The sequence below is a fragment of the Cyrtonyx montezumae genome, unplaced genomic scaffold (assembly GCF_038088225.1).
Source record: "Cyrtonyx montezumae isolate F1298 unplaced genomic scaffold, pur_monq_1.0 scaffold_2, whole genome shotgun sequence".
Classification (NCBI taxonomy): domain Eukaryota; kingdom Metazoa; phylum Chordata; class Aves; order Galliformes; family Odontophoridae; genus Cyrtonyx; species Cyrtonyx montezumae.
The window spans coordinates 44,623,472-44,642,847 of record NW_027071936.1 but is presented as its reverse complement, the minus strand read 5'-3'; the positions used below and the strand labels follow the sequence as shown (position 1 = coordinate 44,642,847).

The 19,376-nt window shown below is 34.1% G+C and overlaps 1 protein-coding gene across 8 annotated transcripts in view; it reads right to left on the bottom strand.

The window, feature by feature from the left end:
* Positions 1 to 19,376, bottom strand: part of FRYL (FRY like transcription coactivator) — a 152,277-nt gene that overhangs the window by 44,200 nt on the left and 88,701 nt on the right. For all 8 annotated transcript variants that reach the window (XM_065737049.1, XM_065737048.1, XM_065737043.1 and 5 more), the window contains 21 exons: positions 18,761 to 18,869; positions 17,110 to 17,196; positions 16,275 to 16,446; positions 15,449 to 15,581; positions 15,097 to 15,204; positions 13,839 to 14,076; positions 13,049 to 13,237; positions 12,860 to 12,946; positions 11,768 to 12,036; positions 11,170 to 11,365; positions 9,782 to 9,906; positions 8,350 to 8,407; positions 7,414 to 7,505; positions 6,881 to 7,053; positions 6,210 to 6,370; positions 5,572 to 5,682; positions 4,526 to 4,680; positions 4,214 to 4,313; positions 2,909 to 3,077; positions 1,452 to 1,711; positions 244 to 384 (listed from right to left, as the gene is read on the bottom strand). In XM_065737049.1, coding sequence (XP_065593121.1) covers positions 244 to 384; positions 1,452 to 1,711; positions 2,909 to 3,077; positions 4,214 to 4,313; positions 4,526 to 4,680; positions 5,572 to 5,682; positions 6,210 to 6,370; positions 6,881 to 7,053; positions 7,414 to 7,505; positions 8,350 to 8,407; positions 9,782 to 9,906; positions 11,170 to 11,365; positions 11,768 to 12,036; positions 12,860 to 12,946; positions 13,049 to 13,237; positions 13,839 to 14,076; positions 15,097 to 15,204; positions 15,449 to 15,581; positions 16,275 to 16,446; positions 17,110 to 17,196; positions 18,761 to 18,869 — 3,133 coding nt within the window. The remainder of the gene's footprint in view (positions 1 to 243; positions 385 to 1,451; positions 1,712 to 2,908; positions 3,078 to 4,213; positions 4,314 to 4,525; positions 4,681 to 5,571; positions 5,683 to 6,209; positions 6,371 to 6,880; positions 7,054 to 7,413; positions 7,506 to 8,349; positions 8,408 to 9,781; positions 9,907 to 11,169; positions 11,366 to 11,767; positions 12,037 to 12,859; positions 12,947 to 13,048; positions 13,238 to 13,838; positions 14,077 to 15,096; positions 15,205 to 15,448; positions 15,582 to 16,274; positions 16,447 to 17,109; positions 17,197 to 18,760; positions 18,870 to 19,376) is intronic.

Sequence of the window (19,376 nt, the reverse complement as noted above, 5' to 3'; positions counted from 1 at the left end):
CTAAAGTGAAGACAGTCTGCCTCTTTGTTCTTTGTACCTTCCCTTCAGGTTTATGTACATTTTGTATTTGATTTATTCGCAGTATACACTGTTCATAAAACATACGATGATACTATTATGCTGTTTGATTTGGATATTTCAGAAATAACACCTCAAATATTTGCTCGGTGATCTTTACTATTGGAGACTCAGTTAATTTCTAAAACACCAGTAACACCAAGGAGATTCATACAGCATACTTACATAAGGCAAAAGGCTGGGTTCGCTGTTCACTCCACAGATACTGATCAGGAAGTGCAAAATTATTTTCAGATTCTTTGGCCAGCTGTCTGCCAAAGTAGTCCAGACATTTTCAATCTCTGACCAAGCCACTTCATCACCGTACTGGAAAACAAAGTAAATATCTCTCCTGAAAACTCCAGCTGAATTTTTTTTTTCCAAGACTGCCAAAAAAAATTTTTTGGTATATTTTCAACTCCTTTTACATTCAACATAAAGAAGTTTTTCAGTCGGAATGTGTAGAGTTGCAATCAGATATTCAACTAAAAAAACCGATTGTCTCTCTTTACCAGACAAGAGAGAAATATCCCTCACTTATATCCCATCAGTCAATATCCCATTAGTTAGCTTTTTGTTGTTCTCTTTTCTTACCAATTTAACAAAAAATATTAAAAATTAAAATAAGTTTTGTTGCTTACATACATTAACTATATTACATATTTACTAGGTCTGCTCCAAAAGTAATGCCTCCCATTTTATTATGCCAGCCTATTACATTGGAGGTGTAAGTCAGCGGTATGGCAATAGAGGCTGAACCTCCCCACCAGTATTCCATTATATTCTGTTGCCATGTGATGGGCAGTCTGACAAAATGGCATCTGACATGGAAGTGCATACGTAGCAAATGTGTTGAAATCTCCCATGTGGAAAAAATGGCACACACTGACATCCATCAAAGCTTATTGAAAGTTTATGGAGACCAAACAGTGCGTGCGAGTAAGGTGAAGCAGTGGGTGGTGTGTTTCAGCAGTGGCAACAGTGGGTCACCTCTGCTGCTGCAGGTTTTGACAAGAATGGTACGCAGGCTCTTGTTCATCACTGGTGAAAACGTAGCTAATGGCGGTTCCTATGTTGAAAAATATTGTTTTGTATCTGAGAATTTGTTCTATCAAATAGAGTTACAAAATCTCTTCCAAAATTCCATTTAGAGATCATAGGTACAGAGTGGACTAGGTATTATCAATCCAAACAGACATCTATATGGAAAAGCCGTAATATGCAACTGCTATACACAACAGTTACTAAACTATTTATATTACATTTTTCTTAAAAGAACTCAAAAATGTAGTTTGAGTATTCATAAATAAGCAGACAAATATGAGCAGTAACTCCTGCAAGTCTGTAACACTATCTCTGAACATTATTATCTGGGAGCACCAATCAGTTTCTACCTTTGCAGTCATATACATAAGGTTGTTCAGGACCATGGCTGTAGCCTGCGGTGATCCCCAGCCTTCTCCTCGTAGCCAGCGCCTACTGTTCACCATTATTTCTCTATCTTTCAAAGAATCTTCTTCATCTTCATCTTGCCGTCGAATAGTTGGCAAAGGTTTCAAGTCTACCAACTCAATATTGTTCATCCATGGCAGCAGGTAATGCAGCATCACCTGTCTCCCAGCCGGGTGAGCCGTTTGGATTCTCTGACTTACTTCTGTAATTCAAAGATTACATACATACATAAATTGAGGATCATTAATTAGAATTGATTTTACCAATAACTACTACTACGGATCCAGTACAACACACTAATATAAAAAAATCACTGAAAATGACATAATTTTTTTGTTCAACTGAGTAGTGCTACTGCATAACTACCACCAGTATTCTTCAGTAGAGCTAACTGAAGACACTTTCAGCAAACAGTATGGTTGAAGAAAATAAACTGCTATATGCATATATGCAGATTAGCATCCACAAACAAGAAAGTTGCATACTAGGTTCTCATACTTCTGTTAACTGTTGAAAGTTCTGATCAAGTAAGCTTTACATTCTCCCCCTCCACTTCAAGCTTGTTTAATTTCAATTAATTTCAATTCTTGAAAAATACAAGCTAGTTTTATTCTATTAGTATCTCTTCACTGAAAATGGAAAGCAAAATTCAATCTCTATGTGCCAGTTTTATCTGCATGGAGAGGAAAGCATAAGTAATGCTTTCCAGGATAAAAATGAGTCATGATGAACTACTATGCATTGCACATTAGACAGTTAGAAACATGGCAAACCAGACTGATGAGCAGGGTTTCAGCACTGCTCATTTCTTATAAAAACAGTAAGAACAAACCAATTCAAGTTACCAAGGGGAAAAAAAATACACTATATCATATTGTGTTTAGTAAGTTCTAAAAATTATTACCTAGAGAAAAATCCCTCTAATTGAAGAGACAACTGAAAACCCAGAGCACAAATAAATGTGCAGATACAAACTGGCAAAAAAGCACTTTAAAACTTTTCCTACATTTGTCCTTGCTTTTTTTTTTTTTAATTTATATGAGAGGTTGTTATTCTGCAACTATTTAAAATGCTACAGAATATAATTCTTAAGCAATCTACGGTAAACAAAAATACTAGAAGAACAGAAGAGGAATTATGAAAATCGTTGGAAATTATTTTATTAATACATGATTTCTCTTTTATATATTAGAAAGTCAGTAATCTTTGATTCATTCTGTTTCCTCTTTAATATATTACAAATAAAAATAAACAAAAACTGTTAATCAGTAAATTCAATTTTATCCACTTATTATGAAGATATTATCTTGTATTCCTTATTTTACTGAATTATGAACTACATGTTTTGTAAAACATTTCAGACCCAATGGTCTTTATATTGGTTCATTTTAAACCATACCTGAGAAGATGGCAAGTGTTAGCTCAGGATAAGTCCTTGCCAATTCTTCTGACAGCTGATAGTATGACACAGAATACAGATGTGGTAAAGGAGAAGGCTGACCCAGAACTCCATCTGTCCTCTGAACTTCCAGTTTATGAGCGTAACGGAACATCTTTGGTTCCAAGATCTACAACGGCAATGATCAGAATTTGAAGCTCTGAACAGAGTTATAACAGAAGTCTTTATTAAAAAATCACTTCTAAAATTCAGGCATCTACTCTCATTTAATGCTTCGTATCTGATAGATCACCATATATAAGTATTCATAAGCACCATGGCACTATAGTATAGAACAGCTATCATTCATTTCATTCGATGCATTTCCAATGAATAATTCTTCAGGTTTGCTTTCTCAAAATAACTTTCAAAACATATTTTACTGTAACAAACTGCAAAATACTATTGAATACTTTTATTTCCAAACAATATTAATTCCTACTCTTGAGACAAGGATAGAATAAATGCAATCTATGATGTGCCAGAAATGCAGGGGGAAGCTAAAGCAGTTCAGCACATTCAAAATTAATTTTGGCTGGTCTTAAGCAGCACCGTTCACTTGATAAGAATGATGGGACCAAAAGGAAGAAAGCTGTGAGTGCTGACATGTCAGCAACAGTATACTTCAGAAAGGGTTTTACTGCTTAATTTAGCTCACAAGGACCCTGGAAAACACCTCCAAAATGACTTCTGGTGTGAACTATGGGCAGTACATATATACATTTTTTAATATTAGCATTGCCTATATTACCCCTAAATGCCTTTGGGAAGGAACTAGCAGAAGTAAATGACTAACAACATTTCTCCTAACACCTCTCTGTGTTGACAGATGAGAAAATGTTTGGCAGCAATGCTAAAATCAGGAAACTGACAGCTATATCAGTAAAGTGAGTAAAGGAACAGAAGCAGTACACTTTTCTCTGAGGTGCTTTTAGAAAAACTGATCTATAAAACACTTTTGTATGGTCAAATTAGAAAAATCTTCGTTTAGGTTCTGTATCTTAGAAAAGCCTGTGTTGTGAAAATGTAAGTCTTCAGGGCTTACTCCTTGAAAACAGACACATTTTGCTGACACCTACTTAGGCCAAGTAAGGATCTGGACTAACTATGCATTAAAACAGAGAAGAAAACAGTTCAATTTAGTTGAAAGAGCAACTAAATAATACTGGAAATATCTTTGTGGGTTTTGCTGCTGTTATTTTCAGTGCACAGACATTATTCTAATTTTTAAAACAAAAACAACTGAATCAAAATTAGCTTACAAACCTGTAATAGTTGCATAGCAACTTCATAGATAGCCCTAGTAGAATCAGCTGCTTTAAACAGTATCAGATTTAGAAGGGTCACTGTATCACACTGGTAATCCCTAGGGAAAAATTGCAAGCATGAAATAAATAACATTAATTTGATTTTTTTTACTGGAATTTATTATGTAAAGGCTAAGTCACAGGGGATATGATATTGAATAACCTAACACATATGTGCAAATAGGGGTGATCTCCATTCTTTAAGGTTGGAAAAAATGTTCTACATGAAATTACACTTTGAAGATGAAAGTTTTGAAAAATTCTGTGTTACCTGTTTTGAAACACACTGGCTATGGCTTTAAAGCAGCCAGCTGCTACCCGCTTGGAACCTGTATAGCACCGGTCTACAGCCCAGTACATGAGGTTACTCTGGTCAGGGTTGAGTTCCAAGAGCAGCGTAACTGCCTCGCAGCCCAGCTGGTGAACCTGTATTCAGAAATGAACCAATTAAAAATAAAATAAAATAACATAAAAAAATAAAAAAGGGCCAACTTATAAAAATGGCATAAAAGAGGGAAATAGATATTTAATCCAAAACATCTGTAGTATACAAAAATTATTCCAGCTCAAAATAACGAGTCCACAGTTTATAATAACAACAGATAATACTATCAAACTGTTTAATGTTCAACTTGTACAATCAGCAAAAGACTACTGAAGTAAACAACTACATAGCTCTAACGATCCTTTTCCTCCATCCAAGCCCTTTTTGTGCTATCTACTCTTTTCTGAACACAGACCTGAAGGCAACAGATACAGAGAAGCACTTAAATATAGACAGGATGGGACAGAAGGGACTGATCCATCTGGAGACTTGTGTAATCCCTTGAATCTAGCCTACCGAAGCAGTAATTTCATGCCATCATAGTATTAGTGCAATGGAAGCCCTATCTTTCAGATGTTATGCTTGCCTTCCTAAATAGATGTAAAGCTTGGTCTTCAGAATTCCATAGGATACCATCAATGAACTCTGGAGCCTCACAGTCCTCACATTAAAAATCTTGTCTCCTTTACATTTCTGAAGCTTGTGCTTATTACTACAACTTTACCAACTGATTAGTTTATAAACTTTAAAAAAAAAAGCTTCAGTCCTTTCCTCTTCAGTTCTGCTTTGTCTGTGCTCAGAATGTGCCTGGGGACTGCATTCCTCAACTTGGTGAAAGTACGTGTCAAAGACAAGGCAAAAATATGCACTTCTAAGAGCTTTAGGCATAAGCCACTCAAAAGCCTTTCGGTCAATGTGACCACAGTAATTCATGAATACTTATGTTTAAAGTACTGAGAGCTGCAAACCAATATTTACGTTGCCTGCATTACCTTTTTATCCTGTGAATCCAGGATATTATCCAGCCATTTGTATAAATAGCCATCAGATGAGAGCCCAACATTATCTGCCACAGGGCCACAACACAGTACAGCAGACATAGCCTTTAGAAAGCAAAACACTACATTTTAATAACACAGATACAGCAGATGTGTTTTTATCAAGCCCATTACAATGCCAGAAAACTATCACCTATTCTCTCAGACAAGAAAGACTAAGGCTAATAAAAACTGACTAACATCTTGTTTAAGAAATACTACAGTCAAAATCAGGCTATTCTGAACTCTCAAATACAACTGTTAAAAGTGAAAAGCTAACTTATGCAAGAGTTGATACAACAATTTTTTTGTTAATGAACTTTACATGAAAGTCTTTCTCCTTAAGCATCTGAGGAGTCATGGGAAGTCAACATTTACTAGCAATTTTAAGTATTTCTTATCCTACGTGAAATGGTTTACAGTATGGAAAACAAACTAAAACGAGCAAGTAGGCAAAACAGAGAAATAATTACAGTCATAAATGACAACAAGGATATGAAAATCAAGGATCCCACAAAAGCCAAAACATTAAATACACATTAGCAAAATCAACATGAGAATCTATTTCCAAAGTTCAGAAAGTGTTAGAATACCTTTAATGCACAGTATTGGTGTCTGTTTATTTGCATGTTCCTATCACTGTATCTATCCAGGGGAGTAAACATGATACTAAAAGGACCTGCCCAATGACTGAACAACATAAATAGACTGTGGCGGAGACTTTGCTGTGGAAAGACACTTCTTCTCTGGTGGACTGTAAGTAAAGCAAATATAGTAAGAAATGTTTTTTAGATTATTTTTTAAATAAAGTACATAAAAGTGAATCATATCAAAATAATTACCATAAAAGGGAAAAAATAAAGACACATTATTTCAATATCATAACAGCTGGATGTAGGTTTACTGTTATCCCACTTAATGTCACTGAGATATAAGGATAAGCTATTTATTAATCTAAAAATTTAAATGCACTGCCAGCCAACAAGACTTTGGCTAAATGAGAAAATTACTTGTAGCTTCTAAACAGTACCAGAAATCTCTCTTAAAAACCCTCATTGCTAAAGTCATGTTCAAAACTTGATAGTATATTTTTATTAATATACTCTGCAAATTCAGTAGATTTGTAGATTTTTTAATTCTTTAATTAATTTAAAACTTAATTTAAAACTTTAATTTAATTAAAGTAGATTTTTTAATGCTTTTTAAAAAATAAAATTAAAAAAAAATAAAGTTTATCAGAAGTTATCAACATCTTTTTACATACCTGGAACATTCTGAATGATATTTGCCACTAAGGCACTAAAATGGCATCGGATATCTTTCAGTGTATCAGAATCCTTTTCATTTTCTGCTTCTAGGAGTTGTCTTGTTAGATCAACATACTCAAGTAAAGTGTTGTTGAGGGAATGTGTTTCATTATCAAGGCCACCACTTGCACTTAAAAATAAAAATATTAAACTGTTTGCTAAATATACACGTTTTAAAAAATAACAACAAAAAGCAATCCTGATATTTTCCTCTTTAATAGAAGCAAAACCTCATTATTGCAAACACTGAAGTCAAAGTCATTTTTTTCCCAAGCTTGTTTCCTTGCTAAATAAAATACTCCAGTGAAAGTAAACAAACAATCAAGTCTTATTTTCACAGGTCACTCATCCTTCCACAGAATTAGTTCTTATATTGGGAGTAATTGTTAGACAAATGAAGAAAATGCAATTTTAGAAACACAAGAAATTAATTAATAATGCTTCACTATAGATATCATATAGTGATCCTGCTTATCAGTGCTGCCCCCACCTGTGACTAATGACACCAGCATCTGCCAACAGTTCAAATATTCGTACTAGTTGTACACGTAAAATATCTCGACGCCTGCGTCGCTTCATGTTCTATTCAACAGAAGAAATGCAGAATTAGCTTAAGTGAGAAAAACAGATAAACTGTATGGCACAAACAAGCATCATTGTATCTATACTACAATTAGAAATGAATTATCGGGGGTATAAGTTTATTATTACACATATTAACTAAATAATGCACTTTTATTTTGTAACTCTCCTGTCATGAAGTGTGACATGTAAAACAATTAACTGAACTACAACACCAATCTTTCTGTGTGTGCAAGACTAAGAAAACACACTATACTCCAATAACATTCTGAAACAAAAGTCACATTCCTTCTCATCAACTGTATTTGATTATGAATTTATTACTAATATGAGTACAACAGTTACCATAAAAAAATACTGAATAATCATCTGTGTTCGTGTTTTCAGAGTTTATTATTTCTATGGATACCTACAGGGGCCTCTAACCCCACAGTAAAACATCCTCTTCAGCAGAAGATTTTTATTCAGGGCAGACAGCCAGGTGAGCTCATAGCCATTTCAATTTTAAAGAACTAAACAAAGCTGTATCACAGTATAAATTAATGCCATCTTAGGAACTACTAATTGCAGGCATTATTTACCTATGTTAAATTATGCTTAGGCAACAGGAATTAAAGAATGCCTAGTCATTCACCACTAAACTCCTTTTATACAAGAAGAACACAGAGTCCAAAACAAAACTCTTCTATTGTAAATACAACACACTAATTTTAAAAAGTAACATTTCATTTTGTTACCTGGTAAACTGACAGCTTTTAGGTGCAGAAGCATAACAGTTATTTTCTACCATTTTTGAGAAGACAGCTAAAACTGTGTGCTGAATATAGGAAAAACATCTAATTACCTCTGGCCTTCTTTCAAGTGCTTCCTTAATTATAGGATGTAATTCTTCTATTAGTTCCCTGAATTAAAATAATATAATTAAAAGAATATGAACAATCATTAAATTAACAACTCAACTGAAAAATGTTTCATATCAAGTGTTTAAATTTCATTGAAAACATTTTTAGGTTTTCTTGTACCTTTCTGAAATAAATAAGCATTTACAAGGGATGTTTCTGAGAAGATTTTCCTAATTTAAATACAAACCACAAAATGGATTTCTCAAAAACTACATTACATTTTCATTTTGAAAGTTCTGTTTCTATCAGATATTATTTTCATTCACTTTCATATTCTGGGTTTGACAAAGCCTTATGATGCAAACAGATACTATTGGACAAAAAAGATGCTGGTAGCTAATCATATTATGTTCTTGCAGCTGTCAAGATGCATTTAGCTGTTAATAAACACTGCTTCTCTAAGGCCAACAATGATATACCGACAGACTAGTCAGTCTAGTCTTCATGAAAACTGAAAAGCAATGTTTTGATGCTGTGGTTACATTCCCAGTTTGTTCTGAAGCTCCACAGTTTTCTCTCAGTTCCTTCTGCCAAACTGCAACTATCTTGACTCCAAGAAGATAGGCAAAGGAACAGAAAAGATATCAGCAGTGTGGATCTATGCAGACAGCACACTAAGGTCAAACTTACTGATTCTACTTTGATGACATTAGCATAGTAATTACCTCCTCTACTTCAGGTTTGCTGCATTGTGTCCCACATTTTCTGTGTTCTTTCAGTGCTATTTTAATTTAAAAGCATAATTCACTGAAGTTTTCATGCTCAGTGACTAGAGTCCCCTGCTAAACCATTCAAAGGTCCTCCTTCAGGAAATGTATTACAGTGTTCAGAAAGTTGCAAAAACTTTCATAGTCTGCTGAATTACATGAGACTTAGACAAGGTGATAGGTAGTATAATAATTCTATTTCAATTAACAAAAAAAAAAAAAAAGGGAGGGGGGTTGTCTTTGTAAGGGTTTTTTTTTTTTTTTGGTTAAGCATACTAAAAGGCTGGCTTTCAATGGAAAGCACACAATAAAGTAGACAAGCTCATGATGTTACTAATAGAAAATAAAAGGGAAAATGAGTATTCTAGCAAGTTTAATTTGTGTTATCAATTATGTTTAGTATCTCTACAATCATGACTGTAATTAATATTGTAAATGTCAACAGTCCACGATCTGTTCTTCCATAGAGCAGTCTTTAATATCAATAAAAGGCATTAAAATGATAAAATGAGTTTAGCCTCTAAAAAATTCTTGTCACATAGCTAAGTGCTAGAAAATGATAATCAGTTTTCACAGATATTTTAATGCATAAAAAAGCCTTTTTCTGAGTTCTATTTCCCCAGTTTTGTAATCATTAGCATAAAACCAGATGAAACATAGCAATTACCTAAAAGCTCCTGGGTTGGTCCTGCCAAGCCCCAGCACCAGGGATTCTGTAATTTCCATGCTCTCAGAGCGCATCATTGGAACTATGTGCTTAAACAAGGAAGAAGGGGATGGAATGCCAATGATCTAAGAAGAAAATCAGAATAAACCTGAATGAAGCAGTTATCCAACACACAGGTAGTGAGATTAAAACATCTGCTATAATATCAGATTCTTCTCACAGTAAACACTGACTTGAACTACTCATGATCTCTAGAGGTCCCTCCCAGCCCCTACAATTCTATGATAAAAACAAAGTTCTGGACATGTGGTGTGGAAAACAAATTTCTGAGATGGTGCAAAATGCACATCCTTCCTCTGTGGCGACGAAGATGGATAAAGATAATTGAAAAGGCCTCAGAATAATCACTAGTTGTCTCCCCTGCTCTTTGCTGTTTCTTCGCTGAACTTAAAAAGCCACTGGGAAGATTTCATCCCATCTGTTCAGTACCTACTGAGGCTCCCTGTCCTACAATAGATTGTTACTAGGGTCAATAAGTCTGCAAAAAGAGCTGAATATGCAGCTATGCAAGACTTCAACAGTCAGCTGAGAGGCAATGGCACACACTCCATCTGAGAGTCATCTCCAGAAGTTTGAAAATCAAAAATGATCTTGAAGACATTGTGATTATAGGAACATTTCTATATTTCATTATCGGAGAAAAACCTTCATGAGAACATTGTTTGCCTACAAACATCCTGTAAGATCTTCTGGTTCTTTACAAGGAAAAGTAAATCCATTAAAATTTCATTTTGCAGTTTCTCAGATTTAAGGACAGAATCTTGGTAACAACAAGAGTAGGCTGCTTCTGCCAAAAATCTGTTGCAAAACCTATGAGTTATCTTCACTGCCTCTTTCCTATCTTCTACAGGAAGCTGAAGAGGAGATTAAATTAAAAAACTGCAAAAGAATGCCCAACCACGTCTGCAGGTAACATGCAGTAATGCAGACAAATCTGCAGTTGGGAAAAATAGAACAAAGTATAGCATCTGAACAGACCACTGCCTCTGTTAGTGGAAAAATGAGAGGGCCAGAATTACAGAGGTCTTCTGATAGAAAAAAGTAAAAAATAATGGTAAGCAAAATATTTCCTCATTATCACTAGATAAGACTTTGAAATAGGGTTAATGCTTTCATTACATGGTTAGGTTTTGCCTGAAAAAACACAGGCAGAAATGTTTCTACAGTATGGATTGGAAGAAATGAACTAAAGCACTATCCAAAACAAATGAAAAAAGGAACTTAAACACATTTTCAGATAAATTATGATAGCTATCATAAACCTCAAGTGGTTCTACTTCCAATTATACATATTTACAGTACTTATAATCAGCATTAGAAGAACCTACTCTTGAATCAATGCTATAACCACTGTCAGGGGTGGACGCCAGCGTCTCAGGAGGGGAACATCTCACAGAACCAGTGGAAGTAGAGGAGCTTGAAGAAGATGCTGCACTGCAGCAAAGAATCAGGTAGTTTCTCCAGAGCCCAATGTAGGAGTCACTGCTTGTAGTTGTATTCACTTTCTTTGCATTGATAGGGCTGCTATTTAAAGAAAAGAAAAAAATTCAGTATAACAAATAATGCTTATGAGGTTTTGTTTCTCCACTGAATTCATCCTTAAATCATTTGTCTTTGTTTCTGCAACTGTTAATACAGTTTACTCTGAATAAATTATTCAGAACAAAATTGTACATCAATAATGTATGCTTTTATAGTCAAACTTGTTGAACTACAAATACTGCCACAGGCATGAATTAATCTTTACAGCAGATTTTTTTTTTCCAAATAGAACTGCTCTTTTTTGTTATATGAAGATGAATGAAATCCATAGAAAATATTAGGAGTGCACACTGTCTCACTGAAACATAAACAGCATTAGAATTACGATAAATCTTGAAAGAATACAAGCAAATTAGTTCGTATCTCCTTTAGAAATGATCTTACTTTATATCCACTTGTGGAGACAGCATCTGGAGTCTGGTATAAGCAAACATCCAAGCATAGCTTACAGCTGTTGGGCAGTGTTTGGGAAGATTTTCCTGTTTCATAAAACTTGAGAGGCTTATAATCCACGGATCTTGGCCTTGCGTCACATGTGCAAATATCCATATATGTGATGGACTGACCACATCAAACTGGTGGCTGATTGGAGAGGAACTCCAGTCAGCCAAAGTCTGTAAATCTACTGAACTGGGACAGTACAGTAAAGTAGTCTGTATGCATTAAAAAAAAAAGAAAGAAAAGAAGGAAAAAAATAAAACAAAAAACATTTCATTTCCATGCATATTGAGTACTATTTTTTCACTGTTAGATTTTCATTCTGAAATATTAGTGTCAGAAACACATTTGGGCTTAGTTCAAATACATTACTTAATTCATGCTCTTTTAGAGAAGTTCCTAATGCAGGCAGTGACAAAAACACATTTGGAAAGGAAACAGATATTAAGTAACAGAAAACTGTTAAAAAATAATAATAATAATTAAAAAAGAAAAACAATAATAGAAAAAAGCAACATATGACTCATAATGACTTATCCTTCCAAAAGATTCCAGACTCTTCCAGTTCTACTACTGAAATACAACTCATTTCCTAAGCCTAAACATGGAAAAGCTTCTCTTTGATCATTAATAGTTAAGATAAACATATATCAAAGAATTCAGCTCTTACTCATTGATATGTATAATGCTCTCATTCTGGCTGCTAAAGGAAGCACTGCTTGTTAGACATAGCATAGTGACAGAAAAAGTCAGTGGTCTTTCCTTCAATAAACTTGTAATCTGTGAGCCAGGAGGAGAAAAATAAAAAATAAAAAAAACAGAAAAGGATGTGTGTGTCTGGGTGGTGGTGGGCACCTTACTGATCAGAAAATGTACAACGATGTTGTCAGCCTCAAAAAATATATATATATATATTTGAAGCTGAGGAACTCTTGATAAAATTAGCTTGAATATAACGGCACTGATTTTAAAAACGTACAAATACATCTTGAGAAATATATCATCTCACACCCAAGTTTAAGGTAAAACTTCTCCTACTTGATCAGCCCCAGTAAGATGTATGAAACTCTCCAGGATAGAAGCACTTTGTCTGTCCATTACATCTATAGCCAATTCATCATCGCTCTAAAAACAAAAGAAAACAAAACAAAAACATAAAAATCACGAAGTCAAGAAAAACAGTATTCTTTCATTAAGCAGTTACATGAATGGGTAATCAAATCTTACCTTAGAAATTTCTAGAAGTGTGAACAAGGCCCTTATTTCTCTAAGCACACTGACCGCTAATCTTCTTGTTGCAGGCCTAGTGCTGCAAAGAATGACCAAAGCAAAGCCTTCCACCACATGAAACACGTTGGAATAAAGGGTCCTTTCCAGAGGAAGGGTGTTATGGGCAGCACCACTGGGGACACCACGCTAAGAAATAACCACAGAAGTTAAACAAATAAATAATAAAGTAAACATAATCAAATTATAGTGTTATTATTAGTGATGACAGAATTAATCAGAATGTGTTTAGGTCTTGATTGTCTACTTGTCATATTTTAAATTATGAAAATGGTACAGTATCAGCTAGCTTGTATTGTTTTCTCTCTCTGAATTTGGACCAAGTACTACAAGAAAGTATTTTCCCTTTCTTATTTTACTTCCTCATGTAAGCAAAGCAATGAGAGCAAAATTTAAAATGAGTAAATAACTCTCTTGCATATTAAATATTGTATAAAATTACTTCTACATCTTCTGCATGTGTTAGTGGAAATTTTTGTACGATTCAATATTTTCAATTCTGCAGGTTGAATTTGATTTGAATAAAAATGTGTCATTTAATCAGTTTAGAGAATACTTAATATTAAACCAAGTATTTGGGCAAAAAAATAAAATAAAATAAAAGGTCTACATATCTTTAGCACTGTAAGAAAGTAAATTTTTATCAATTAACTAAAAAAAAAATAGCATACTAACAAAACTGCATGAACATTAAATATGTTTTAATATCAAAGGACTGTACTTAAAATACCTGAGAATCTTGGGTTTTATTGTGCATTTGGGCTGCTTGTTTCCACTGATTTATGAGCTGCACTAACATTTTTACTGCATTGTCAAGAAGCGTTGGGTGGATGTCAGTCACTTCACGCACAATAAAATATACAAATCCTGAAAGAACATCTTCTCGCCAATCTGGAAAATCAAGCATTAATGCTTGGAGAGTATTGAAAGCCAAGGCACGAAGTTCTTCATCCATATGAATTGTCAGCCTGTTTAGAAAGAAGATCAGTATCATCACCTTAGAATCACATGTTCTTAAGCAGACTCTATGAATTAAGGTTTGGTGCTGCCTCCTGTTTTTATTGTACAGTGTAGAACACTTCCACAAAGATGCATTCTCTGCACTGAATACATAAAGCAGCTTACAATGGATATGAGTAAAAAATCACCAAAAAACACTTTGCATACAAGGTATGTCTACCTCCTATGGTAGAAAAAACTTATCCACTAATGCATTATTTTTCAATGCTTCCTGTCTTCTATGAAGAAAAAGCGTTACAAAAACCTTATTTTCTCTTGCCCATCTTAACAAACATTTACATAGGTAGAACTCAATGAACTATACGCAAATGAGCTTGTAATTCCAGAACTAAAAGTTGAACAGTTTTCCTACACCGAGACTATCTTTATATTACAAAATGAAATATAACAAATAAATAAACAGAAGCAAAATTTATTGCTCCAGTAATAAGTAGTCAGCCCTGCACACACATACCCAACTATGTTTTCTCACCGAGTGCTCAGACTATCAACCTGCAAAGATGTGGTTGTCTCAACTACTTAGTACCAATAAAGCACATACAATCTAAAATGAGTTTCGAAATTGAAGCACAAGCATATTGTCAGATTAAAAAAAAAAAACAGAAAAATGAGGCAGGGTAACTAAGAGAGACTTTTTATCACGCTTTCATGTTGCATTTTGGGAATGGTTTTATTAACAGAAAGAGACAGTAGTAACAAAACAACAAAACAAGTACAAGAAAAAAGCAGCAGAATTCTACTCCCTTTTCAAAAATTTCTCTTTTAAAAATAAGTGCAAGATCTTCCATATTAAATTTACTCCTGCTACTCTGGCCAGCAACACCTGGTCAACTGCTGAAGGCAGACAAGAATATGAGGAATTGATCGGTATGCTTGAACTTCATAGTGAGTGCTCTGACATACTCTTAATTATATAAGGAGCTCTTACAAAGGAATAATCACTAATAGTAGTATTTCATTTCACTTACCTTGCAAGCAGTTCAATGAGGTCAGTCCTGCTCATGCCATCTGGAATCAATCTTGGGATAGCAGCAATACAAGTTCTGAATAAATCTATCTTAGGTTTTCTTTCACCCCTATAAAACCAGTTTGTAAGCAACAAACAACAGGAAAATCCACATCAGTGCATCATGAAGATTTTCAATCTTAGGTCAAAACTAAGCAGGTACTAGAAAATTTTTAGCATTAGTTTAAAAGATGAGCCTGAATTTAATATTCAAATAAAAAGCCTAAATTGGTGATGCATTACTGTGAAACATTACAGCACAATAACAAAATGATACAAGTGCAACAGTGAACACACTTCAATGTTCTACATACGTAATCATGTCTTCAGGTTCTTTATTGGACATCTGCACACTAGTCATGCACATGGGCCTTCCAACTTCTTTGTCCAAATGCCTAAGAATGCTGTCCAGTGCTTTTCTGACTTGAGGATAGTATATTGACATTCCTGAAGAGGCAAAGAGTTCCAATCACCTCTTTCACTATTCCATGTTCTCACTTATTTTTCATATTCTTATGAAAATATATACCACATTCAGCTTAGGATAAATTTCTCATTGTACAAAAGCTGTCATGAAACTCGTTTTAGGCATCAAAAAGAAAACACAAAGAAGCATACCCAAGAAAGCAGTAGGAGGCATTTTATGAAAGTGGAAGTTTTCTTCAGGAAAGAACAAAAACACTGGAGTAATAATAAGATGCTTTTCTCATTTCTGAGTATTTTAGTTCTAGCTTGAAACTGTCTTTTAGAGACAACTATTTCATCTGCAGAAGATCAACCAAACAAAGGGATAAAAAGCATTTTACTCCAATGCAGCTGTATTTTGGAACATTCTAGAGTGAATCAAGGGAAGAAAAATTGCTATGTGAATTATCAAACTAATTGCACTCAGTATTCCGTGTGCTAATTTGGCAGTGCAAAACAGTTTTTCAAAATGCCACAAATCCAGACTTGGACATCAGAAGTTCAATATTGCCTAGAGCTTCTTCTCTAAAGAAACGTTACAACATACTACCACTAAATTCTTGATAGAATTTAAAATAAATATAGAAATAAAGATACACAAACGTACTATTTAAGTATAACTAAGAACATAAATGTACATACTGGGATGTAAAATTCTAAAAGACTAGTACATACCTATAACTTTTGCTTCCTCATCTGTCAGTGTTTTATTAAGAAAAATTTTCTTCACACGCAGAGTATTTCCTGAGGGAAGAACAACTCCTGTTGTTGGCATTGGTGGTTCACCATCTTTCTGCTGCAAACTATCTGCTATGACGAGGAAAACTCTGAGGCCTATATTCATCCTCTAAAAAAGCAATGAAGGGAAGAAAAAAGAAGCAGAAAACAAAAGGAATTATAAATGCTGAAGTAACACACATGAGGCGAAACACAAACTGCATTTTCTCTCTGTAAGCAGTCAGCATTAGTAGGACAGGGATTATTTAAATATCACACATTAGAGTAATTAAAGTATCAAGAATAAAATTTGATTGTTGAATGCCTCTCACTTCTCCGATTCCAGTCAATAAAACTGACATGGACTAATACACGTAATGTTTTAGAGTAAACAGTGTTAAAGGAGTCGATATGAATCATGAGAATGATACACTGAAGAGATGTTTATACACCTCATCTATTACACTGGGTCTTGAGCTGTAAGACCTGGGTACAATTTCCCTGAAAAAGAGGCTTTATGGCTATACACACACGCACACATACTGGGTTTATAGTTGCAATGAGTAACTGCAGTAGTGTTGCTGGCTTACTCATCAGAAATGAAACAGCAATTGCACACAGCTATTTATTTCTTTAACTAGTAACAACTACTTATTTCTTCAGTTTTATCAGAATAACTTCTTTGATATTCATTAATCTGCTTTCATGTTAGCTTAAAAAAACTTAACTACAGTTCCAAAATTTTTCCCCAACACCCTGTTCTCATTGCATGCAAGTAGTAAGTTTGTTTTACCTCTGGATTAATTGTGAAGGTCTTAGGTGATTTTCCAACACTAAGAAGATCAAATATTATTTCTTTCATTGCAAAATCCAAGCGTTCCTATAATGGAAAAAAGGTTTATACATCAACTGGTTTGTGGGTATCATACCTTAGAAGTTTAAAAAACAAAAAATGATATTTAAAACGTTTTAAAATATTCATTTTTATTACGTATTCTTATGAATTAATAACACTCTTTTTAAAATATAATACAGTTCAACACTCTTTAATATAACGTATAAAAAATAAAATGTCAAAATTATTACACTGGTAACGCCCACGTGAGGTCGGTAATACACCAATTAAGGTTGCATTTGTAATCTCAGATTAGCTCAGGTTCTCTTTGAATGGTCATATACCACTGGACTTCTGTTTCAATCTGTACAAGAGAAGCCAACTGAAAAACATATATATCAAATTGGCACAGCAAATGCTTTTTTTCTGATTTTTTTTAATGAATATAGCTCAGTTCTCAAGCAAGTTCAGAAACATAACATACATGCTAGAAAGAAAAATGGAACAAATGAATCTGATACATGAGCCAACTGAACATCCCTTTGAAAAGCATATTTTATTCCTGCTTCTGTTAGACAGCTCTTATTATTGATGACAGTTGAGTTAGTTAAATAAAGCTTTCACAGTAGGTTACTAATTACATCTACTTCATTCTGAGAATGCCTGATTTGAGTCCCTGGGATCTCATTAGTAGAAGTGTCAAGCTGAAAACTCTGCTTGTATGTTACACAGTTTTACCTAGTTTGGTGAAAATCTGCACCAAAGAACAGAAACTTCAGCACTTACTTTCTGCTGAACTTCAGTTCTCCATCTGTTTAACACACTATAAAAAATGCACTGAACACTTAAAAAGCATTCTGAAACTAGGATGAGGGGGCAGTAGAAGAGTTCACCATGAAATTGTGTATCCAGACACAAATTCAAAAGAATAAAGTAAATAAAGCACAGGCTTTTACAGTTAGGTTGCTTTATAGGCTCAAATATTTGATAATTAAATAAATAAAATGAACTCTAGGAACAACAACAACAACAAAGCAGAGCATAAAGGATTTTGTCTCCTGTTTCATCTCCATATAAACAGAAGAAAATAATTTCAGAAACTGAAGCACAGACAAGTTATCTCTATGATGGAAAAACATAAGTCTCTAATTTATAAGGTTACAGATGAATGAGAATTGTATCCTGTGAGATTACACCCTGCATTTTGATATTAAGACAGGAAAAGCAGCTAAAACAACACAACTTCTAATGCAACAGCAACTACTGCCACACACAGTTCAATTTTTTTTTCCAGGCTATAGAGGCTAAACTCCCTGCTAAATACAAATGGATATTAATGTTCAGATACTTTGCCCCTTATACTTATACTATGTATATTGGTGTACTTTATTTATCTATATATGCATACATACACAACCATTACAGAGCAATACAAATATTAATACTAATCATCATAACATTTACAACCATAGTTAATTTTAGCACTTGTAGATATGAATTAGTAATTCTATTATTATTTGGGGAAATTCTATTCCATATATTAAACTCTAAAAATACTCCAAAAAATGGTCCGCAATTTATATTTCTTACAAATAAAACATATTCTTACCTGAGCAATGAACTGAATAATCTTCACAAATATATTCAGAGGTGTGTCTCGTGGGACCACACTACGTGACCCCTTTGGAAAAAGTGCTGATACAATGCTCATGAGACGACTACAGGAATTGAGAAAGAAATGTAAGAAGTCAAAAAATTGTCATAAGAATTATTTTCTCTAATAGCCTATTTGTTAGGATTCAAATCTGAAGCGAGTGTGGGATTCACTACTACACATCACAGAAGGCTACAAATGGCAGGACCTGCCATTTAGAGTACAGCTCTCTGTTGTTGCTGGGAACATTACAATGAGTTAATTTATGAAGTGACCAAAATTCTGCTTTTGAGCTACTTAGTAATAGTCAGAAGGAGAAGCAAATGACTACTCCAAATTCTCACTGTGCTAATTTCTAAAAACAAATACTTTTCATTTCCAACCTATAATTAATGATGGATTCTTCAGATCCTATTTGTTATGGTATCATTAGTGCCTGTTAACTAAATTTCCTGATTTTTATCTCTCTAGCCACTTATATCATCACAGGTGTAAAAGGAGAACGTGGACGCTGTTCATTCTCCTCTTCAAACTAAACAAGTTCCTCTGGTTTTCTCTATTAAGATGAATT